Raw genomic sequence first — 18,657 nt, forward strand, 5'->3', positions numbered from 1 at the left:
GTTCCAGGACAGCCAGGGCTACACAGAGAAACCCTGTCTCAAAAAACCAAAAGAAAAAAGAAAAAAGGAAAAGAAAAAGACTTGCTGGGTATGGTGGCCCATGCTTTTAATCCACTACTCAGGAGGCAGAAGCAGGAAGATCTCTACAACTTCTAGACCAAGTTAGTGTACATAGCAAGTTTCAAGCAAGCCAGAGCTACAGGAAGAGTTCTTTCCTTAAGGAGGGAAGGCCAGGATGCTGCTAACTGTCAACATGGAATAGTGAACCTGAAGCTGTAAGCATAGAGACCACCAGGGGCGAAGTACCCTTCAGCTAATCCCACACCATTCTGAGGACTCAAAGTCCCAGCTCCACTCTTAGGAGTGTTCCTCCCCTTCAGCCCTTGCTGTCCTCTCTCTCTTCATCCAGCTCACACCACTGTTCTCTTCTGTCCACTCTGGCCCCTGGGCACACACGGCTGTCATGAAACAGACACACGTCATCTTCGACATCAGCTGCAGCCTGTCTCTAGATAGCCCGACTCTAGACAGCCTGTCATTTACAGAGTTCTGCTTAACACAGCCCTGGGAGAAGAGCAGGCCTGCAATGTGTCAGTATACATTCATTCAAAATGTAGCTTTAGAATAAACTTTAAAAATTTCAGAACCAAAATATAACTCACAATTTGGGAAGCCATGCAAAATAAAAATAACACCTGAAGTCTCCGGGTAGGAACAGGTTTTAAGAGCTTTAAATACCTTGCAGAGGACTCTGTGCTTCTTCTGTGGGCAGAAAAACACAGCAGGTGGGGTTTAGAATTGGAGACCCAAGGAGCCCATTCATTCATTCCCTCCCTATTCTCCTGAGTGGCCCTGTTAGTGCAACCTAGAGAAGCACCAGGAATAAAAGATGCAGAGAGCAACAGAGAAGCATTACATTAAACCTCAAAGTCCCAACAGGACTGTGTAAGATGAAAGATCCCTTGAAAAAGAAGTTTCCCGAGAGGCAAGACTGACATGAAGTTTCATCTAATTAAAACAAAACAAAACAAACCACCAAAAAACAAAAGAAAACAAACAAACAAACAAACACCTTCTGCGAGAAGCTGGCAAGAGGCTCAGAGGTTAAAAGCGGGTACAGTAGGGGACAGCTCCCAGTGGTACCCATATCAGGTGGGCAGTTCACGCCCACCTCACATGCACACATCCACACATACATTTATTTATTTATAAATAAAATCCTACTGTGAGTGCTGTATTTACTTATTTATTCATCATCTCTTCCCTCCCTCCCTCTTTCCCTCCCTCCCCCTCCCCCCTCTCTCAAATCCTACTGTGAGAGCTGTGTGAAGGATACACTTCCCTGGCCAGCCAGGGAAGGTGTAAGGCCTGCTCAGCAGCTCAGGACAAAGGGTGGCCATACATTAAGAGGGGAAATGGTTAGAAAGCAAAACAGTGCAGGAATGTGAGCAGGCATGCTCCTCCTAGGCCTGGAGATTCCCTTGTCCTAACTGCAGAGTCTTTGTGGCAAAGTGCTGACAGAACGGCCTGCAGGAAAAACCAACCGAACTAGCAGGAGAACAGGAAGGCCCCACAGAATGACTGGAGCAGGCTGGAGCTCAGGACAGCGGCAACCCTGGCCAGGGAAACAGGTTTGCAGCTTCCTCTCTGCCATGGCTGATTCTCATTTTCTGTGAACCCCCCTTGTTGGAATCCTTTGACAGTGACTCACAGGGCAATCGGGCTACTCAGCAAGCCCGCAACCCTTCACAATAGACTGTGTAGGAGGCGCCCAGCTCCCGGCAGCCTGTGGTCTGTTCAGTTTTTTCCTTTCTGCATTCTGGGAGGATCTGCTTTTCAGCCACACTTCCCTCAAAACACAGCCCTGGAGACAGCGCTTAGTGCACAGATTTCTGAGCGATGAAATAATCCACTTTGGTTTCTTAGTCATAGTGAAACTAAAAACAGTAAGACGAAAAAAACAATGGGGTCACCATCACACCTACAAAAACACAATTTCATACTCCAGTGACATAAAGAGGTCAGGGGGGGAAAAAAGCTCAAACTAACATTTTCCAACCTTTCACTGAGAGCAGGGGCTAAAACCACATGTTTTGAAGGGCTCACACTGTGTTATTATTAGAAGTCACAATTCTATTGATACTGATGAGTCACCCGTTATCAGCGGAAACCAAGAACGTCCATCAGCATATGCTACAGTCACTGTGGCTTTCTCTTTATTACTGGTCAGAGAGCCCTCAGGAAAGCTTCTCCAGGCTACCAAGAGGCCCCTGCAAAGCTTTCCCGGTGCCAGCTCAGCTCGTTTGCATCATCGTCTGGGAGTCTAGGATGATCTGATCAACTCCTGTCCACAAAAGGAAGTTTATGTAGCGACCTCAGAAAAACAGCATTTCACACTTTCCGATGAAATACCCAAACTGAGCTATGTAAACAAAATAGGCAGAGGGAGTCAGCTAAGTCAGGTGGCATCTTCCTGACCCAAGGCTAGGTGCTTTGTCTTTGTTTTTATATCGATAGCCAGCAACAGATGCAAACAAAGGCTGTGGTCGCCAAGGGACTAGGCTTGCTAGTCACACCCCCTTACCGCCCTGCCTCTTGTCTCTACTGCCCACAGAGGGAGAAGTGGGCCAAGTCTCTGCAACGCCAAGGAAGCCCACTTCAGGTTTTATAAAGTCCTTGGGGTGCTAAGTCGTCAACAGCAGGACCCCTTCTTACCCATTTGTCTGGGTTTGAAGATTCCCAAAACAATAAAGTGAAAGTCATTTTTTTTTTTCAAAAATGCAGTTGTGCCCTATGCTGTCCCTGTAGAGGCAGACAAGTGCCTACTTTCCTACCTGCCAGAGGCTGGGCTGGGGAGAGGGAAGAAGAACCTAGCCAGTTCACAGTGATCACAGACCCAAAGACAGCGAGCTCCCACCCTTCCCAGGCCACTGGTCCTGAGCGCTGCAGAGCAGCCAAGGGAGCCCCACAGCCCTGGCACATGAGTCAGCAAGCCAACGGTGGGAACTGCTGACTGCTCAATACTCTGGCATGTAGAGGTACAGCACAGGGCGAAACAAACTGGGACACACAAGAATCTCTGCGCGTGCGCGCGCACACACACACACACACACCCCCGCCGCCGCCCAGTTATTATTTTTGTGCTGTTAGACCAAAACATGCAGATAATCTACACCCTGGCTCAAAAAGAAGTAATGACCAATAATAATCAGTAGTGATAATAAAAAAAAACTCACTCTGCGTGTTTCACTGTGTGGAACAGCTGCATTCAAATCTCTCGAGCCAGTTAATTTTAACTGGCTTTAATTTTAACTAGATTTAACTGCTTTTCCTCTCCTCTGACAAATCAAAATAGCTGCCATATCGACCACAAGAACTGGCAAGCGAAGCACAGTTCCTGTTTTTCGGAAGAGACTTGCATTCAAAGCCACATATGAGGTGTTTAACCTATGTGGGAACTGAAGAGTTGAATGAGGGGGACTAAAACTCAGACACTAACTCAGGCCCCATGGCGGCTGTCACACGGCCACCTCAAGCCAGACTCTGACCCACATGCCTTCAGTTCTGCTCTCTCCGTGCGGAAGGTCTGGTGTTTGGAACTCAGAACACATTACCTCAAAGCCAAATGCAATGTGCCCATGAGGGAGCATTGCAGGACAGTCCATACAACACTCCAGCTTAAAGTGTGCGTTGGAGGTTGTGTAGCTTACAAGTGGGAAATACTACAGCAACAACAGCTCCAAAATAATCAAGACAGTCCCCACCCCCACTCCCAACCGACGGAGTCTGGGAAAATGTCCAATTAGCAGGGAATGAAGGACCAAGTCTTCCAAGAGACTTCTGCACAAAGAGGAAAGAAAAGTATTGATATTTATCATCTACTGGGTTGGATGGGAAGCTTCTCAAGCAGTTTTAGTCCCAGGAGGAGGAAGATGAAGGGAGGAGGAGAACAAAGAGGAGAAAAGATGGAGACTAGGAAGAGGAGGTTGAGGAAAGGGGGTGGGAGAGGAGGAGAAAAGATGGGAAGACAGAGTTGAAAAAAAGAAAGAGAAGGAAAGGGTGCTGAGAGCTGTGGAGTCGAGGGAAAGGACGCCATGGAAGTGTACTTATACTCAGGAACTAGAGCGCACTCTCCACTGGACGAGCCTTCTGCAGAAAAACCACTCTACACCCAGCTACCTAGAATCCTACATCAAGGATGAGAAGACAAAGTCCAGCACAGTTCCAGAGGCTGGCACTAGGTGGCGCCACCAACCCAACATAGCATGGTTGCTGGAGGGTAGAAAGCAGCTCTGACTTCATCCCCCAGGAGTTGTTTACCAGGCAAGGACTTTATCTATAACAAGCACTGCTTCCTTAACCCATCAGCCTCTCTTCATGTCCAAATAGCACCACTGTGCTAACAGAAGAGGTCAAACCAATTCTGAAATAATTTCCTCAGCCCATTTTTATCAATGAAACTGGGGGGAGGGGAGAAGATAGGATGGTGGAAGAGGTTGGATGCACGGCCTCCCCACAGCACATTTTCCACAAATTTAAGGATAATTTCAGAGGATTTTTTTTCCATTAACTGACAAAAATCCCAAATCCTTGGCGATGTTGTTTCCCCCTTCAAGATGGGTTTAAATGTCGCATGACACACCTGTGACAGGCAGAAGTGTTCAAATCCAGCATCTCACAGGTAAAGCTCCCAGACAAGCAGATCATAAAAAATCAGCCATGTTTTACATCTTCATTTTACTGTGGTCTGTGTCCTCTGATCGGCCTGTCTCCACTTCCTTCTGGTGCTGGGCTTCTGATGAGACCCCCCCCCCTTGCTCACCATGGCTGGTCACCACGGTGGAACATTCCAGGCTTCCTCTCTTGCATACTTCTTTGCCTGTCTCTCGCTCAAATGCTGACATCTCACAAAAGTAACACACTGGGTGTGCTGGGCAACAGATTTCCTCATAAAACTCTATTTATACAATCCCTTTCTGATATTGGCTTAAGGTCAGAAGGGCAGGAACTGGCTATCACACCAGGTGGCCAAAAGGCAACAGAGTGTGACATGGAAGTGGCTGCAAGAGGATTCTGGGAAATGATGGCAACATGCCTGCCTAGCTTCCTCACAATTCTGATGAGGGCTGTTGTCCCCAGTGCTAGTCATCCCAGGGGGGAGGGTGTGCAAAGGAAGGGTTAATTTGAAATATGTCTACATTTTCCTCTCTCTGAATGGTAATAATATCTTTCACAGATAATTTCTTTTTTTTTCCCTTCAGTTTGACTCTTCAGGGTTTATTCATTTGCATAATGTGGAATCTTGAACCCATATAGATATTCTACAAATCAATGCAAGTAATTCTCACAGTAAATCAGCAGCTTTAATTTAAGCTCATCATTGTTTGCATAGAAATCTTCATGCACTCATCTGCTTGATTTTTTTAATCACTTAAAACCTCCAACACTGACACACTAAGTATCTCCGCATTTAGCCATCTCCAAATTTTGAACTCATTGCTAAAAGGAATGAGCCACAGTACATTCATAACGCTTTATTATTTCCCGAACTGAGCCTTTCCCGTGCACTTAATGTTCAGGCAGCTCCAAGAATGCCTCTTGACTGAAGTGTCAGTTTGGTGTCCAGCCCAGGCAGAGTGGAGCTGAGTAAGCACCCTGAGCCGTGACCCTCGCAAACCCCAGGTAACTGGGACACTTGCCAAGCAGAGTCCTTCAAACCCATTCAGATCTCCAGTTGAAAGTTGCAACAGGCTAATCTGGCAAGATAATCTCTTCCTGAAACTGCCTAGAATGGGGACAAAGGTTACTACTTTCTCTGTCACTGCTTGCTAACGTTCCCAATTAGGAACACTAATGGAATTGGTCATGAATGCCATTCCTCCTCCAGGGTAGTGTTCCCAGGACTAGAGGAACCATTGCTTTTATTTATTTATTTTTTTCCATTTCCATCACCAAAAACCCTCAAATGGCAAATTCTTCACCCATCAAGAGGACGGGAGTGAGGCACAGAGATGAACCCTGAGGATGGAGAAATGGGATGGATCCATGTTCTACCTCTTTATCCTTGGCTTTCCTGCGTTATCACTTTTACTTTCTGATCCCTAAATGCTTACTAAGTCAGATCTGAGGAACACACTTATTAGAAAGTGAATCACAGGGCTGACTGGAGATACACAATTCAGGTTCCCAGAGAAATTGGTTTTGTTTTGTTTTTTCACGTTTATCTTTTGGAGAGGGGAAACACACAGCATGATGGCCCCTGCTTGCCTCAGACACCTCCTGTCCTGTCCCTGCTTTCCCAAGCACTTCCTGATGCCATCTATGATTCTTTCCAGGTTACTAGGATGACTGAGTTCATGCAAGCAACATACATAGAGGGAAAAACAGAGGTGTTTGGGCATGCACTCTAGTTGACCCATCTTAAGTAGGTACTATCACTCCTTTTAAGTTAAGCTTCTAAGAAAGGCTCCAAATCCTTCTTGGTAGCAAATCCTACTTCCCCCTCCCTTCTCCACTGATCTGGAAAGGTCGGGGCTTCTTAGAGGATAGACTCACATTTGCACGAACCATCTTTCCATAGGCCTAACACATGACATTTGACCAAACGAAATGCCCGTGTAGCTTCTGGTCATTCAAATATTGTCAAACGCTGTGAAAATGCTCAAAGTAACAATGTTAACTTGAATGTTATCTTGTACTTTTTTTCCAAGTATGAACATGAGTGTACTTTGGGCAATTAGCAATTCTGTTTTCATCCAGTTCTAAAGGCAGTGCTAAATAAATCAATTCTGGACTCTGTAGACAAGACTATCATTTGCCAAAATGGCCCTGGGGGTTATATCGTGGGTTACACAATACTCCAAAGGGCCAAAGATAGTTGTGAATTAATAGGATTAGGAGGCTGGAGGAAAACAGCAAGCCCCAAGGTTTAAAATGGCCTGTTTGAAACTCATACGTATGGATGGGGAGAATCCATAACCATCTGACCAGGTCAGATCCCCACTCTAGCATGTCTCCTCTTCACACGAGTTAAAATGTGTTATCTGTACCAACTAGAAAGTCTTCCAACCACATCGTGTACTTAAGGGCCAGGCCGGGATTGGGTTACCAGCCACAGTAAGAGACTACATGATGAATGCATGTGACATTTGCCTTTAAAGATTAAAGTTTCTGTTCGTGTGACCTACTTGACAGCATCCATAAATAGTACTAGGATAAAAGATAAAACTGCTAATAATCTGTGGCTTCTAGGTGAGGTGATGGTGATGCATGCATTTAATCCCAGCATTTGGGAGGAAGAGGCAGAAGGATCTCTGAGCCTGAGGACAGCCTGGTCTTCAGATTGAGTTCCAGGACAGCCAGAATTGCAAAGAGAAACTCTGAAAACCAAAGCGGGGTTGGGGGGTGGGGTGGGGTTGGGAATCTATGGCTCCTGGAATACTTGCAGAGTTAGTGAGCACACATGCTCATCTGTTCATATTGGTGGAATGGAAGTCACTACTGGAGTCAGAGAAGGTCCACAGGTTAGACTCTGCAGTTCCCCAGCAAACTTCTGAAGTATCTGCTTAAAGTGACAGGGGAGAGAGAGAAGGCACAGGGGACAGGGACCACACTGACAGGGACTTGCACATGCCAACGTCTTCTTCTGAAATGAACCGAAGCCTGATTATATCAGCTGCAGGCTCAGGAAGGCCCAGAAGAACAATGGAAAGTAGAGAGATGGGCTAACGCTTGGGAAAAGAAGAGGAAGAAAGCTGAGGGAGGGCCACAAGGGAGCTGGCCAGGAGCGATGGCTCTCTGGACAGCGGCATGTGTCCTGAAGCCCACGGGAAGAAAACAGAAGGGCAGGAGGAACATGACACATCTTGAAACCAAAAGACAATTCATGATCAGGCTAAGGAACAAAGGAGATATTAACCAGGGGAATATGCTGGAAACGCTGTGATTATGAAGTCACTGGGGAAGACCGAGAGGCATCTTGGCTGTAATTCCAGAGAGTAGAATGAACTGGTACGTGAAATGCTTTCTGATTGGGGACATTCATTATTTTGGTGGGAAAAAAAAAAAAAGCTCAAGGAAAGACAAAGACAAGTTTGCCAGAGTTCTGAAGTGGGGCCACTCGTGGGATCAAGCGACGTGTCCTTTAGGAATGAAGCAGCCCTTGAAAAGGCAGTGGGATAAAGACACTGAGACTATGTCCCTCTTTAAAGGAGCAGCATGGTGACTGCAAGGTTAACTTTCAGTTTTAAGGAGACTCGCACCTGAAGTGAACAAGAAAGGGGAAACAATTTTTAAAATCTAAAATAAAATCTTGACAAATAACTTCTCTGTTAAATACTTCCTGGATCAAACTAAACACAAAAAAAGAAGAATGAGCAAGTAACATTTGGAGCAATCCTGCTGAACTTATAAAATGTTTAGTTCACATTGTTTCTAATTTTTTGTAAATATTTACAGAGAATTTTAATATGTATTAAATATACTGTTGTGTATTGTCACTGATAAGATAGAGTTTTCTCTCTCGGGTACCATGTGGGTATGGCTTTTCCTAAGGCGGCTCCAGATCTGCCGAAAGTTCCCTCAGAGACGTTCCAGTGTTTGCCACCAGCCCTGACTCCTGGATTTTGGGTGCCTCTGGAAGGGCCTGATGTCACTGCAGACTGCAGTGCACTGATGGGAAGCAGAACACAGAGGAGCATAGAGAGGGCTCGCTGCCTGAACTGCAGAAGGTGACAAACATGTTACATCTCATACTGTCCCCTGCTCCACGTCCACGGGGGCTAAGGTTGTATTCTGCAGATCTTGCCATACTGCCAACCAGTCATCAACTTGGGGCAGGATTGTGTATTTCAGACAGGAAAGCAAACCCCAGGCAGATCCAACTTTTTGACATTCCAGCATGACACTGTACACTGTTGAGAACCTCACAATGGAGTTCTAAAAAAAAAAATGTTCCTAAGGTTTTAAGTAAATTTACAGTTTTGTGTTGAACTGCATTCACAGCTACTCTTAGCACGATGCAGGCCATGAGCAGCAGGCTGCACGCTCTACGAGCAGACAGTCAAACGTTCGGATCGGAACTTGCCAATTCTCAAGAACCAGCACAACGCCTACTTGACAGGTTGTTCCAGGAGTCAGTGAGACACATGGAGGTAAAGAACTTGGTACTATCCTAGCATAGCAATGAGCAATCAATAACTCAAACCTACTGTTGTAATCAGTCTTCCCGAGTGCAAACATATATGTAAGTCTTCAGGCATGAAACAAGAAGTTACTCTACTTTGGTCAGCAACAACACAAAGAAGTTGGGCAGTTCACAAACAATGGGTTATTTCCTGCAGTAACAGTGTGCCCAAGGAACTAAGTACTTAACCTTAGGGGTTGAATTTTCCATTAAAAGAAGAAAGGTAGCAATTCCTGAACGAGATGTTTATTTGGACCTCCATTGTCCTCAAGCCTTTCTGGTTTCTTGACAACTCCTATGGTAGAGGCCTACAAATCATCTACTATATGTCAGGCTTCAGAGAATAGATAAGTCTGAAAATATTAAACAACAAGGCGTTTTAGTATACTAAATAGTACTCAGTAATAGGTCACCTGCAGCTTTAAAATGATGTTTGTTTATTTAACCTACAGAGAGGGGGGATGGGGGAGAGAGAGGGGGGAGGGAGGGAGAGAGAGAACAACTTTCAGAAATTGGTGCTCTCCAAACTCAAGTGCTCAGGCTGGTCCGACTTGGCAGCCTAGTGCCTTTATGCACTGAGCCATCTCTCTGACCCAGCCCAAGTTCCTATAGACATTCTCATCAACACTCTAACGGGGATTCCACATGACAGTCTGGAACAGGCAAGGGACCTGGCAGCACAAAGCCTGCATTCACACTCACCCTGCCTGGCAACAGCAGACAAGGGCTTCGAAGTGGCTGCCCCACACTCCCATACTCTGCCCTCTCCTCATCAGGACCAGATGCACAGTCTGAGGGATGCGGTGGAAAGTGGAAGTGAGGCCCCTTTCTTTGTTTATGATTTAAGATCTTGAGGAGGCAAGGACATCATTTTAAAGCAGGAGGTGTTAGATGTCTGAGCAGAAGATGGCAGAGCAGTGTGCAGATGCCCTGGTCCTGGCCTCTGAAGCTGTTCTTCATGACGCCCCACCATCCTACTTCCCATCCAGAGAACCAGCAAGGAGATAATTCACCTAAGCACTGGCTCACTCATTCAACAGTCAGGCCAGCCTTTGAAGCAAACCAGAGGCTATGTCCCTGAAATCCGAGGGAGGTTTAAAACCCAGAGCAGTGTAGCTCCACAGTAGAGTTTGAGAGACCAAGGGCCTCTTTCCTCCTTGTTAAGACTGGATCCGTACCAGAGATGCTAAGCAAGAGCTAATCCAAGTGAAATTAAACTGCTCCCAACAAGGCTGATTGGCCCGGGCCCTTCTGCTGGCATTGCAGGAGGCTGCATTACAGATTCTGAGGAGTGGAGTTCACAATCACTAATGAATTACTACATCCCATCGGCTGTGCTGACAGTGAGCACAGAAGTGCAGGGCTGGCTTGAGAGAGATCTGAACATGAACCTGACCATCTGGCTCCCTGTAACTCACTTTGATCACAAAATGAATTGCAACAAATTGAAGAGCACATGGCTCGAGTTAATTGTCTCATCTGTAATCCGAACCTACTTTTAAGCACTTATTATTACCCTCCATCAGGTGGAAACATTTCCTCCCATCACGGCAAAGTGCATTTTCCTGATGAACTGTAATGGATCATTAAATTCCATATCTGAATAACAATACTTTGCACTTATTCGGTGCCTTTCATCCTGGGATTTCAAGGCAGTTTGCAAATAATTAAGCCCCTCACACAGCAGCCAGAGGTGAGTGGCTGGAAGGGAATTGCCTGAAGATTCTGAGTCAAAGGGCATAATTCAATAGAACCAGAATGCACCGCAGCCTCCCAGACACTGGGAGCACTGAAAGTAAATTAGGGGCTATTTGATTCCCTCCAACCCTTTGTGCCTCATTCCTGCTCTGTGGAAGATTCTGACATACAACACACAAAGCACGAAGAACTAACAGGGGTGCTTACAATCTAGCTAGGACTTAGACACCATACACCTGAGAAAAACAGATCTGTACGGACTGACGTTCCAGCCCACTTGAAGAATGAACCGATATCAGAAGAATTTATTCAAACATTCAGATTACCATGTGGCAAACCTGAAGCCCTTTAAAACACAAAATGTAAATATTAACCAGACTATTTTATGGTTGCAGATCTCATTTCTGGAACCTTCATTTGAATAGCTTTGGGTTTCAAAAAATAGCAATTAGTGCCAAGGTGGGTGATCAATAGTTTTAAAGTACAGAACACGAGAAGCCATACAAAGTTTTGTGGTAATTATAAGCTCCTTGGGAAACTGAATTACAATAGAGACACTGACAGATTTTTCACTGGAGCAATTTGGCTGCAACACTGTGAATTGAAAAGACTAATTCTAACAAGATGTTTTTTTCCCCCCATCACGTTTATTACCTGCAAGAATGAAAAGGGCGGACCACTGGCAAGCTGCTGGAGGCTCAGGATGGGATGACCTCACATTTTAAGCAAGTCGCCCGCTGCCTTGCGGAAATAGTCATCTCTACAAGAGGAGTGGCACTAGGTGGTTCAAGCTTAGCTTTTCTAGTCAGCCTGAGCTTTAGCGGCAAATTTCCTACATGTTACATTTTAATGATCTGAGAAAACCGTTATCAGAGTTAACATCTCTAATTTTACTTTTAAACAGACAAAAGAAAAAAAAAGGAAAAAAAAATCTCATTAGGCAGCATCTCCGCCAAGGTTCCCACTAGTCTAGGAAGCATTTTTATCCAAAGTAATTACCCTTTTTAGTTAAATACACTCAGTAGATGAAATTAACAGAGTGAGAGACTACGACACTAGACAGCAAAGGTGAAAATCCAGGAACGCGCCTAGGAGCCCGCTGCAAGTCGCAGGTGGGTCTCGGAGGTGGCACGCTCCAGCCCCTCTCGTTCCAGGAAGCAGCGACAGCAGTGGCTGGCTGGACCCGCGGAACGCGAGGAGCACCTTGTTGGGTCACACACAAAACCGCCCGGACCACAGCCTGACAGGAACTTCGCCCAAGTTGTCAAACTTGCATGTATGCAAGGACGGGCTGGGGAGACTCAATGTGCCCACGACCCCGGGAGCCAGGGGTGTGTGCGGCCCTTCAGACACCCGCCGCCCTGCCGGCTTCCTCTAAGTTCCCGCAAATCCCTGCCCAGCCCAGATGCTGGATCAAGTCCCCTCTCGCGGACACCTGGGGTAGTCCGTGAGCGCCGCCCGCCGCCCTCTCGGTGCCGCTCGGCTCCCGAACCCCCAGTGAGTGGGTGAACTGCGAGGGAGGTGCAGCGAGTTGTCCCTTCCTTAAACTCGACTCTCGGGGTGGAGCCCTGGGGATTGAGCCCTGGGGGTTCGGAGACTGGCGCACAGGTGCGGATGTGTGTTCTAGGACCTTGGGGAGAAGGCGGTTGCAAGGTGTCCCCTCTGGGAAGCCTTGAGCTCCCCCGGGCACGTCTGCGCCCGAGGATCCCCGCTGCCTCGTTCTAGCGCCCTGCGCGGTCATCCGAGCCACCCTGCGGCGGCTGACAGCTGAGCGCAGAACCCACCGCAGAGCCGCAGAGCGGCGGTCTCCGCGGCTCGGCCGGGCGCGCGCGGGTGCGGTGGGCAGGGAGGGACCAGGCCACCCGGGCTGGCCGGAGCGCGGGCTGCGGCCGGAGGCAGGGCGGTGGGGTCTGACAGCTGCTGCGGCTCGGGCGGCGCTCCTCTCCCCACCCGCCCTCCCGCCCCACGACTGACTTATTACCCTGGGCTCCTCCTCCCCCTGCTGTTCCAAAACACCCGGCGACGCGAGCAAAATACAATGCCGCCTCGCCCGCCGTAAACAGGCAGGCGGGAGAGCGCGCCCCGCCGCCCCGCGTCCTCCGCTCGGCTCCCACCCCCTTTCCCGTTCCTAGAAAATGCCATAAGGCGGCTGTGGGCGGGGAGCGGCCGTTCGCCCTCCGGACTCGCTGCCCCGCCGCGGCCCCACGCCGCACGCCGCCCCGCTCGCCCGCTCCCGGTGCAAACTTGCCCCGCTGCGTCGCCTCGGCCCCCGCGGCCCGGCCGGGCACTTACCTTCCCGGGAACTTTCGTCGTCCTGCGCCGGTCCTGCCCGAGGTCTTCCCAGCCCGCAGCCCCCTCCCGGCCGCCGGCGTGGTGGGCGGTCCTGGGGGTCACCGAGAGCAGGCGGAGGGGATGCGCATCACATGGCAGCTCGCTCGCAGCCCCCCGAGTCCGGGAAGGGGGAGGGGAGCGGCGCGCGGCGGCGGGGGCCGACGGGGAGGGGGTTGCTGGCCGCGAGGGAGGGGCGGGCGGCGGGCGAAGCGGGGCGCAGGGGCGACCGCAGCCCGGTGCGCGGCCGCGGGGCTGCTGCTGAGGCGGCGGCGGCGGCGGGGCTGCTGGCTGCGCCGCGCGGCTCGCGCTCTCCCGGAACGCCCACACTCTCAATCGCTACATTGTTGACATTCGGCGCTGACGTCACCCGCTCCCCATTCACAATAACTTTACGGGAGCGGGCCAGCGCACCTCCCCGGCCGCTGGGGCGCCGTACGCCGGGTGACTGGCGTAAGCTTCTCCGCGAATGGCGCTCCCGGGGGCTCGAGCTCGGGCCCGGGCGGGCGGGCGGGCGCGCGCTTCGCCGGCTGGCTCGAGGAGGGGGCGCGCCTCTCGCCGCCGCGGACGCCGCTGCTCTCCGGGCTTTGTGCGGGCCGCGCGGCCCGAAGAGCTCGGTCTTCCCCGCCCGGACGACTGCCTAGCTCCGCCTATTTTTGCCCGGGCCTTGAAAGTCAGGGGTTGTGGGGCTAGCCGGGTTGGGATAACTGCAGAAGGCCAGTGTGGCACGTGGGGAGGTCGCCAGAGCCACGGGCACTTCATCAAAGGGAGAAGCCGACTTGGAACCTGACATTCCTGGGCTGACTACAGCTTCCCCGAAGGAGCTGAACGAGATGAGCCAGGAACCCCTGGAAAGCTGACTCGACCCCTTTTATGAGAAGTGGGCCTTGAGAAGAGTGGCTCCCTACCCAAGAGAGTCCTCTAAAGGCCTACCCCATGGAGGAGGACCTCCAACCCTCACGAGCTTTATATTCCCTAGTCTAAAAGAAGAGTCTCTTCCCATCCTCAGTTTCCACTGAGTTTTGCAGCAGCTGTCCCTTGCTTGTCCCTCTGAATGCTGTCAGGGTGCTGTTACCCCCTTTAAGTCACCGTGGGCTCGGTGTTAGACGGCTTGGTGGTAGTTGGAAATTTAAAGACAGTACTTAAGACTTGGGTTGAACATATATTTGCAATAGAGTAGGGTTGTGTTAGTGGTTGTGCTGGTGCCTGCAACTTTACCCCTCGCCAAGGCCAGGAAACTGCCATGTTTCCCTAAGCACCTATAACTTGCCCCCCTCTCCCCGTGTAGAGCAGTGTTTCATATTATTACACGTGGTGCTGGTTTTTAATGGAGATTATAAAACTTTGGCTGGCTCTACTGAGAGAAGGATCATAAATCCCCCTGTAAAATGGGCACTGGCATATGCTGAGGAAGCCAGGAAGCATCGCTCTGGGAGTCTTGTGATAGCATCCAGTGTTGCTCCAGCCGCCCGCACTTGAGGACTTAGTTTTGAAAAGCTCTGTCTGTGTGTAAAACTAAGCAAGAGACCCATGCAGGAGGACGGTGGTGCCTAAGCTATTTTTCTAACTGCTGTCCCGGTTTCATGGGTACCCCACTCTGCTTTCAGATGAGGCAAAGACTGGAGTTTCTGGTCTTATTTTCCGGTCTTGTCCCCTTTGAAGCAAATGCTGTGCATGGCAAGTTCCTACCCAAACTCCCCAGCAAGGACAGAATACTGATCCTGGCCTGTACTACTAGGTAGTTTCTTGCAGCCATGGGTGGTTCTTTTGGTGGTCCTCATACTTTCAAACACATATTGGCTAAAAGCTTTATGCATTTTTAAGTTTAATTCAATAACTTATTTATTTGGTTTTTCGAGACAGGGTTTCTTTTTTCTTTTTTTTCCATTTTTATTAGGTATTTTCTTTATTTACATTTCAAATGTTATCCCCTTTTCTGGTTTCCCCTCTGAAACCTCCCCTAATCACCCCCCTCACCAACCCACCCACTCCCACTTCCTGGCCCTGACATTCACCTACACTGGGGCATAGAGCCTTCAGGGGACCAAGGGCTTCTCCTCCCATGGATGACCAACAAGACCATCCTCTGCTACATATGCAGCTGGAGCCATGGGTGCCCCAGAGCTTCCAGGGACTAAACCACCAACCAAAGAGGCAGGGTTTCTACGAGTAGCCTTGGCTGTCCTGGAACTCACTCTGTAGACCAGGCTGTCCTGGAACTCAGAGATCCACCTGCTTCTGTTACCTGGGTGCTAGGATTAAAGTCGTGTGATACCATGCTGGGCTAAGCTTTATGCATTTTAATAGCATCAATAAATGTTTTCTTATATGAGCCAGGCTGGAGAACCTTTATAACCAGGTTCATAGAAAACCAATGAGAATGTTTATAGGCATATTTTAGCAAGCAGGCTGTGTCTACTAGGTTGTATAGAACAGCTGGGACATTGATGTAAGGGAGGTGAGCAGGGAATTATTGCTGCAAACTGATCTTATACCTTTCCTTTCTAGATTCAGAGAGTTTCAACAGTAACTAATTGGTGTTCTTTAGTCAACCTGCTTAAAGAGAGAAAAATACATTAAAAAACAAACAAAAAAACCCACCCTCATTTGCAGAGATTCTACCCAGTTCTGCAATCTTACCTTCTATGGCTGTGAAAAAGACAAAAATCTTTGTGTTTCAGGATGTTGAAGAAGACAAAAAGGGAGTTAGTTGTTCTGTTTTAATTTTCAGTAGTTAGAAGGAAGTTCCTTGAAGTAAACTCCAGAGGCCACACTCAGAAATAGCCATGAAGTAGTAATGACAAGCTAAGTCCTGGATGGGGACTGCCATGGAGGTCAGTCAGGCTGTGAGCAGCCTCAGCTCCTTCATCCTGCTTGCGGGCCAATCTCTGGCTTGTGCCCTTTAGGTGTGTACAATGGGAAACAGATGCAAGATTTTCTCCCCGTGTATTTCTGCCAGTAACCTGAGTAGAGGTCAATTTCATTCCCATGCCTGGAACATTCAACCATTTTGGATAAACTTTTCTTCTCCCTCCACAATTACCTGTGAATTTGACCCTGAAAATGAACTTTTTTCCTAAGCGTGATATGGTTTTTAAAAGATAAAGTAAGATACGCACAGAGCGAAGGACTGAGGAAAGCACTCCGTGGGGGTTGGTAGCATTAAGACAATATGGTGGTTTTTCTTAAGGCAAAGCAGGAGGCAGAGTTTTAAGGGACGGAGACACAGCAGGGCAATCTGTCAACACAGAAAGAAGTAGAAGTCTAAGAACAAGACTACCAAATCCAAAGCCAGGAGGAGCCAAGTTGCCTCAGGGAGCTCTGCTGAGAGTTCAGTCGCCACTGAGCTGAGCTCCTGGAACTAGGGCCTTCACTTATTCTCTCCAAGCCTGATGATAGTAGGACGTAAGGCTAAGCTGCAAAACAGCACCTCAACAGTGCGCAGGTGACACTGGGGAGAATGGTGGCTTTGAGGAGATGAGAATGTGGATTTGTTCAGCAGTTGTTGAAGTTATGTGGAACCAAGCTCCATGAGACTGGGATGGGGACAGAGAGACAGGGAGCCAAACTCCATGCTATGTAATTGGGTTGTATTGTACAATAGCCAGTCAGGGTATGTGTGTGTGTGTGTGTGTGTGTGTGTGTGTGTGTGTGTGTGTTGGTGCTGCTCTTAGGTTAGATGATTGGGTCAGGTAAGTGTCTTAACTGAAGGACCTTTCAAGTGGAGATGTGAACACAGCAAGAGGGCAGCAGTCCCTACAGCCATCTTGGGAGGAAAGCTTCTCAGATTTCAAGACTGATGCAAAGGTCTCTGGGCAAAGTAGACTTAGCACACTTCTGTGAGATAAAAGCACCCAGTGAGCCCCAGGGCCTGAGAACAGAAAGGAGAGTAGCAGGCCTAAGAGGCCAGGAGTGGGGGGGGAGGGGGGTACCATCAGGCTTTCAGATGAGGCAGTCTCAGAGCCTGGACCAACCTTTGGTGTCTTATGAAGAGCTCATTCCCCTAGGAGTACACACGCTTGGGGGAAGTCCCTGCCCAACCTCCTGACAAGGTCAGAATATGGAACCTGGCATGTAGCAGCAAAATGGAAAGCCGTTTACAGGCGCTTCCGCAGAGAGCAAACACAACCTGGCCTCACCTCTGCAGGGTCATTCTGTTCCACAGGCAGAGGGAAGTCAAGAATGGAAGCAGAGAGCGCTGGTAGGAGGGAGTTGGGGGAGGAGGGACCAGAATAATGACCACACCTGGGATCTACATACATTTACAAAGGAGTCGAACTGGACTCACAGAAGATTCCATTGTGGCATGCGAAAGAAAAGAACTCCGAAAAGTCTGGATGTGGGCCTGAGCAGCTTAGTCAACGGAGATTCTACTTAGTGAGGTAAGCTACAGAAGGACTGAGTGGGTGCCAGAGGGAAACTTAAACACTTAGTTTGGGCTACCTACCAGACAGCTCAGTGGCAAAGTTGAGCAAGTAATAAGATATAGGCATTAAAATTGAGGAGAGATGTCCCAATTGTGTGTGTGAGAGAGACAGACAGGCACACACACACACACACACACACACACACACACACACACAGAGCCAGAGGTAGGGGGAACTTGGGGACTTGAGGATTAGGATCTGAAGCAATCTACTATTTAGAGGTCAAAGGTTAGGAAGATCGAGCCAGTGAGACTGAGAAGCAGCAGCCATGGGGGAGAGGAGAGTACCATATGCTGGAAGCCAAGTGCATGAAGATGTTTTAGAAAGCAGAGCATGATTAGCTGAGCCTCTGCTGCTGCTGCTGCTGCTGCTGGGGGTGGTGTGTGTGTGTCCACATGGACTCCTTCTGTCTTTGACAGAGGAGTGGGTGGTAGAGATGAACCGTGGCTTGGATGGTACAGTGATAAAATGAGTTTTGTTGTGAAAGGAGATAGGAAAACATGGACATGGTCAGAGGAGCAATCAGAGCTTATTGTGGGTCAGTAAACCCTTGAGAAACTGGTGGCTATCAAGACAGCCAGTTTCTGGAGAGAAGCTCATGAGTCAAGAGTGGACCTCACATAAATGTAAGGAGAGTAGATCCCTGACAAAATGGGAAGGTAGTGTATTTGTCTAGGAAGGAGTGTGGAATATGGTTCTGAAAAGTGTGGTGAGCCCTTGTCTGAGTGAATCTGTTTCCACAGGGGACAGGATGTGAGCTTTGTCATCAGTTAGTGGAGGAAGGTAGGCTGTGAGAGTTGAGGGAAAGAAAACACAGTGCCAAGAGGTGCAGCCCGTGCCTGATTTGGAGCAGTGTGGATGGGTCTGTAGGAATTGCTGCTGCCCAGGAGTGTAATTTCTTCACACTGTTCTGTTTCTCCCACATCATGAACAATACCGAGTGCTCACCAAGTTAGAGAACACTGTGTTTTCTGCTGTAATTAGGATCAAGACAAAACTTTGACTTACAGTCATCGGGAG

At 48.7% G+C, this 18,657-nt stretch overlaps 2 protein-coding genes across 4 annotated transcripts in view; both read right to left on the reverse strand.

The window, feature by feature from the left end:
* Bach2 (BTB domain and CNC homolog 2) overlaps positions 1-13,445 on the reverse strand; it is a 348,948-nt gene extending 335,503 nt beyond the window's left edge. For 2 of the 3 annotated variants that reach the window (XM_031366453.1, XM_031366454.1), the window contains exon 1: positions 13,175-13,445. The gene's annotated coding sequence lies outside the window, so the exon portion shown is untranslated. Of the gene's footprint in view, positions 1-11,536; positions 11,640-13,174 lie in introns of those variants that run through there. The other variant, XM_031366457.1, reaches the window with a different exon arrangement.
* Positions 10,901-12,824, reverse strand: LOC116088000. Its single transcript, XM_031366464.1, has one exon. The coding sequence runs from the start codon at positions 12,621-12,623 to the stop codon at positions 12,228-12,230; it is 396 nt and encodes a 131-aa protein (XP_031222324.1). The 5' UTR covers positions 12,624-12,824; the 3' UTR covers positions 10,901-12,227.
* Positions 13,446-18,657: the final 5,212 nt, after the last annotated feature.

The sequence above is a fragment of the Mastomys coucha genome, unplaced genomic scaffold, assembly GCF_008632895.1.
Source record: "Mastomys coucha isolate ucsf_1 unplaced genomic scaffold, UCSF_Mcou_1 pScaffold14, whole genome shotgun sequence".
Taxonomy (NCBI): Eukaryota; Metazoa; Chordata; class Mammalia; order Rodentia; family Muridae; genus Mastomys; species Mastomys coucha.

Coding starts and splice junctions, on each gene's coding strand:
- LOC116088000 (XM_031366464.1), bottom strand. CDS start 12,623: ATGACCGCGCAGGGCGCTAGAACGAGGCAGCGGGGATCCTCGGGCGCA.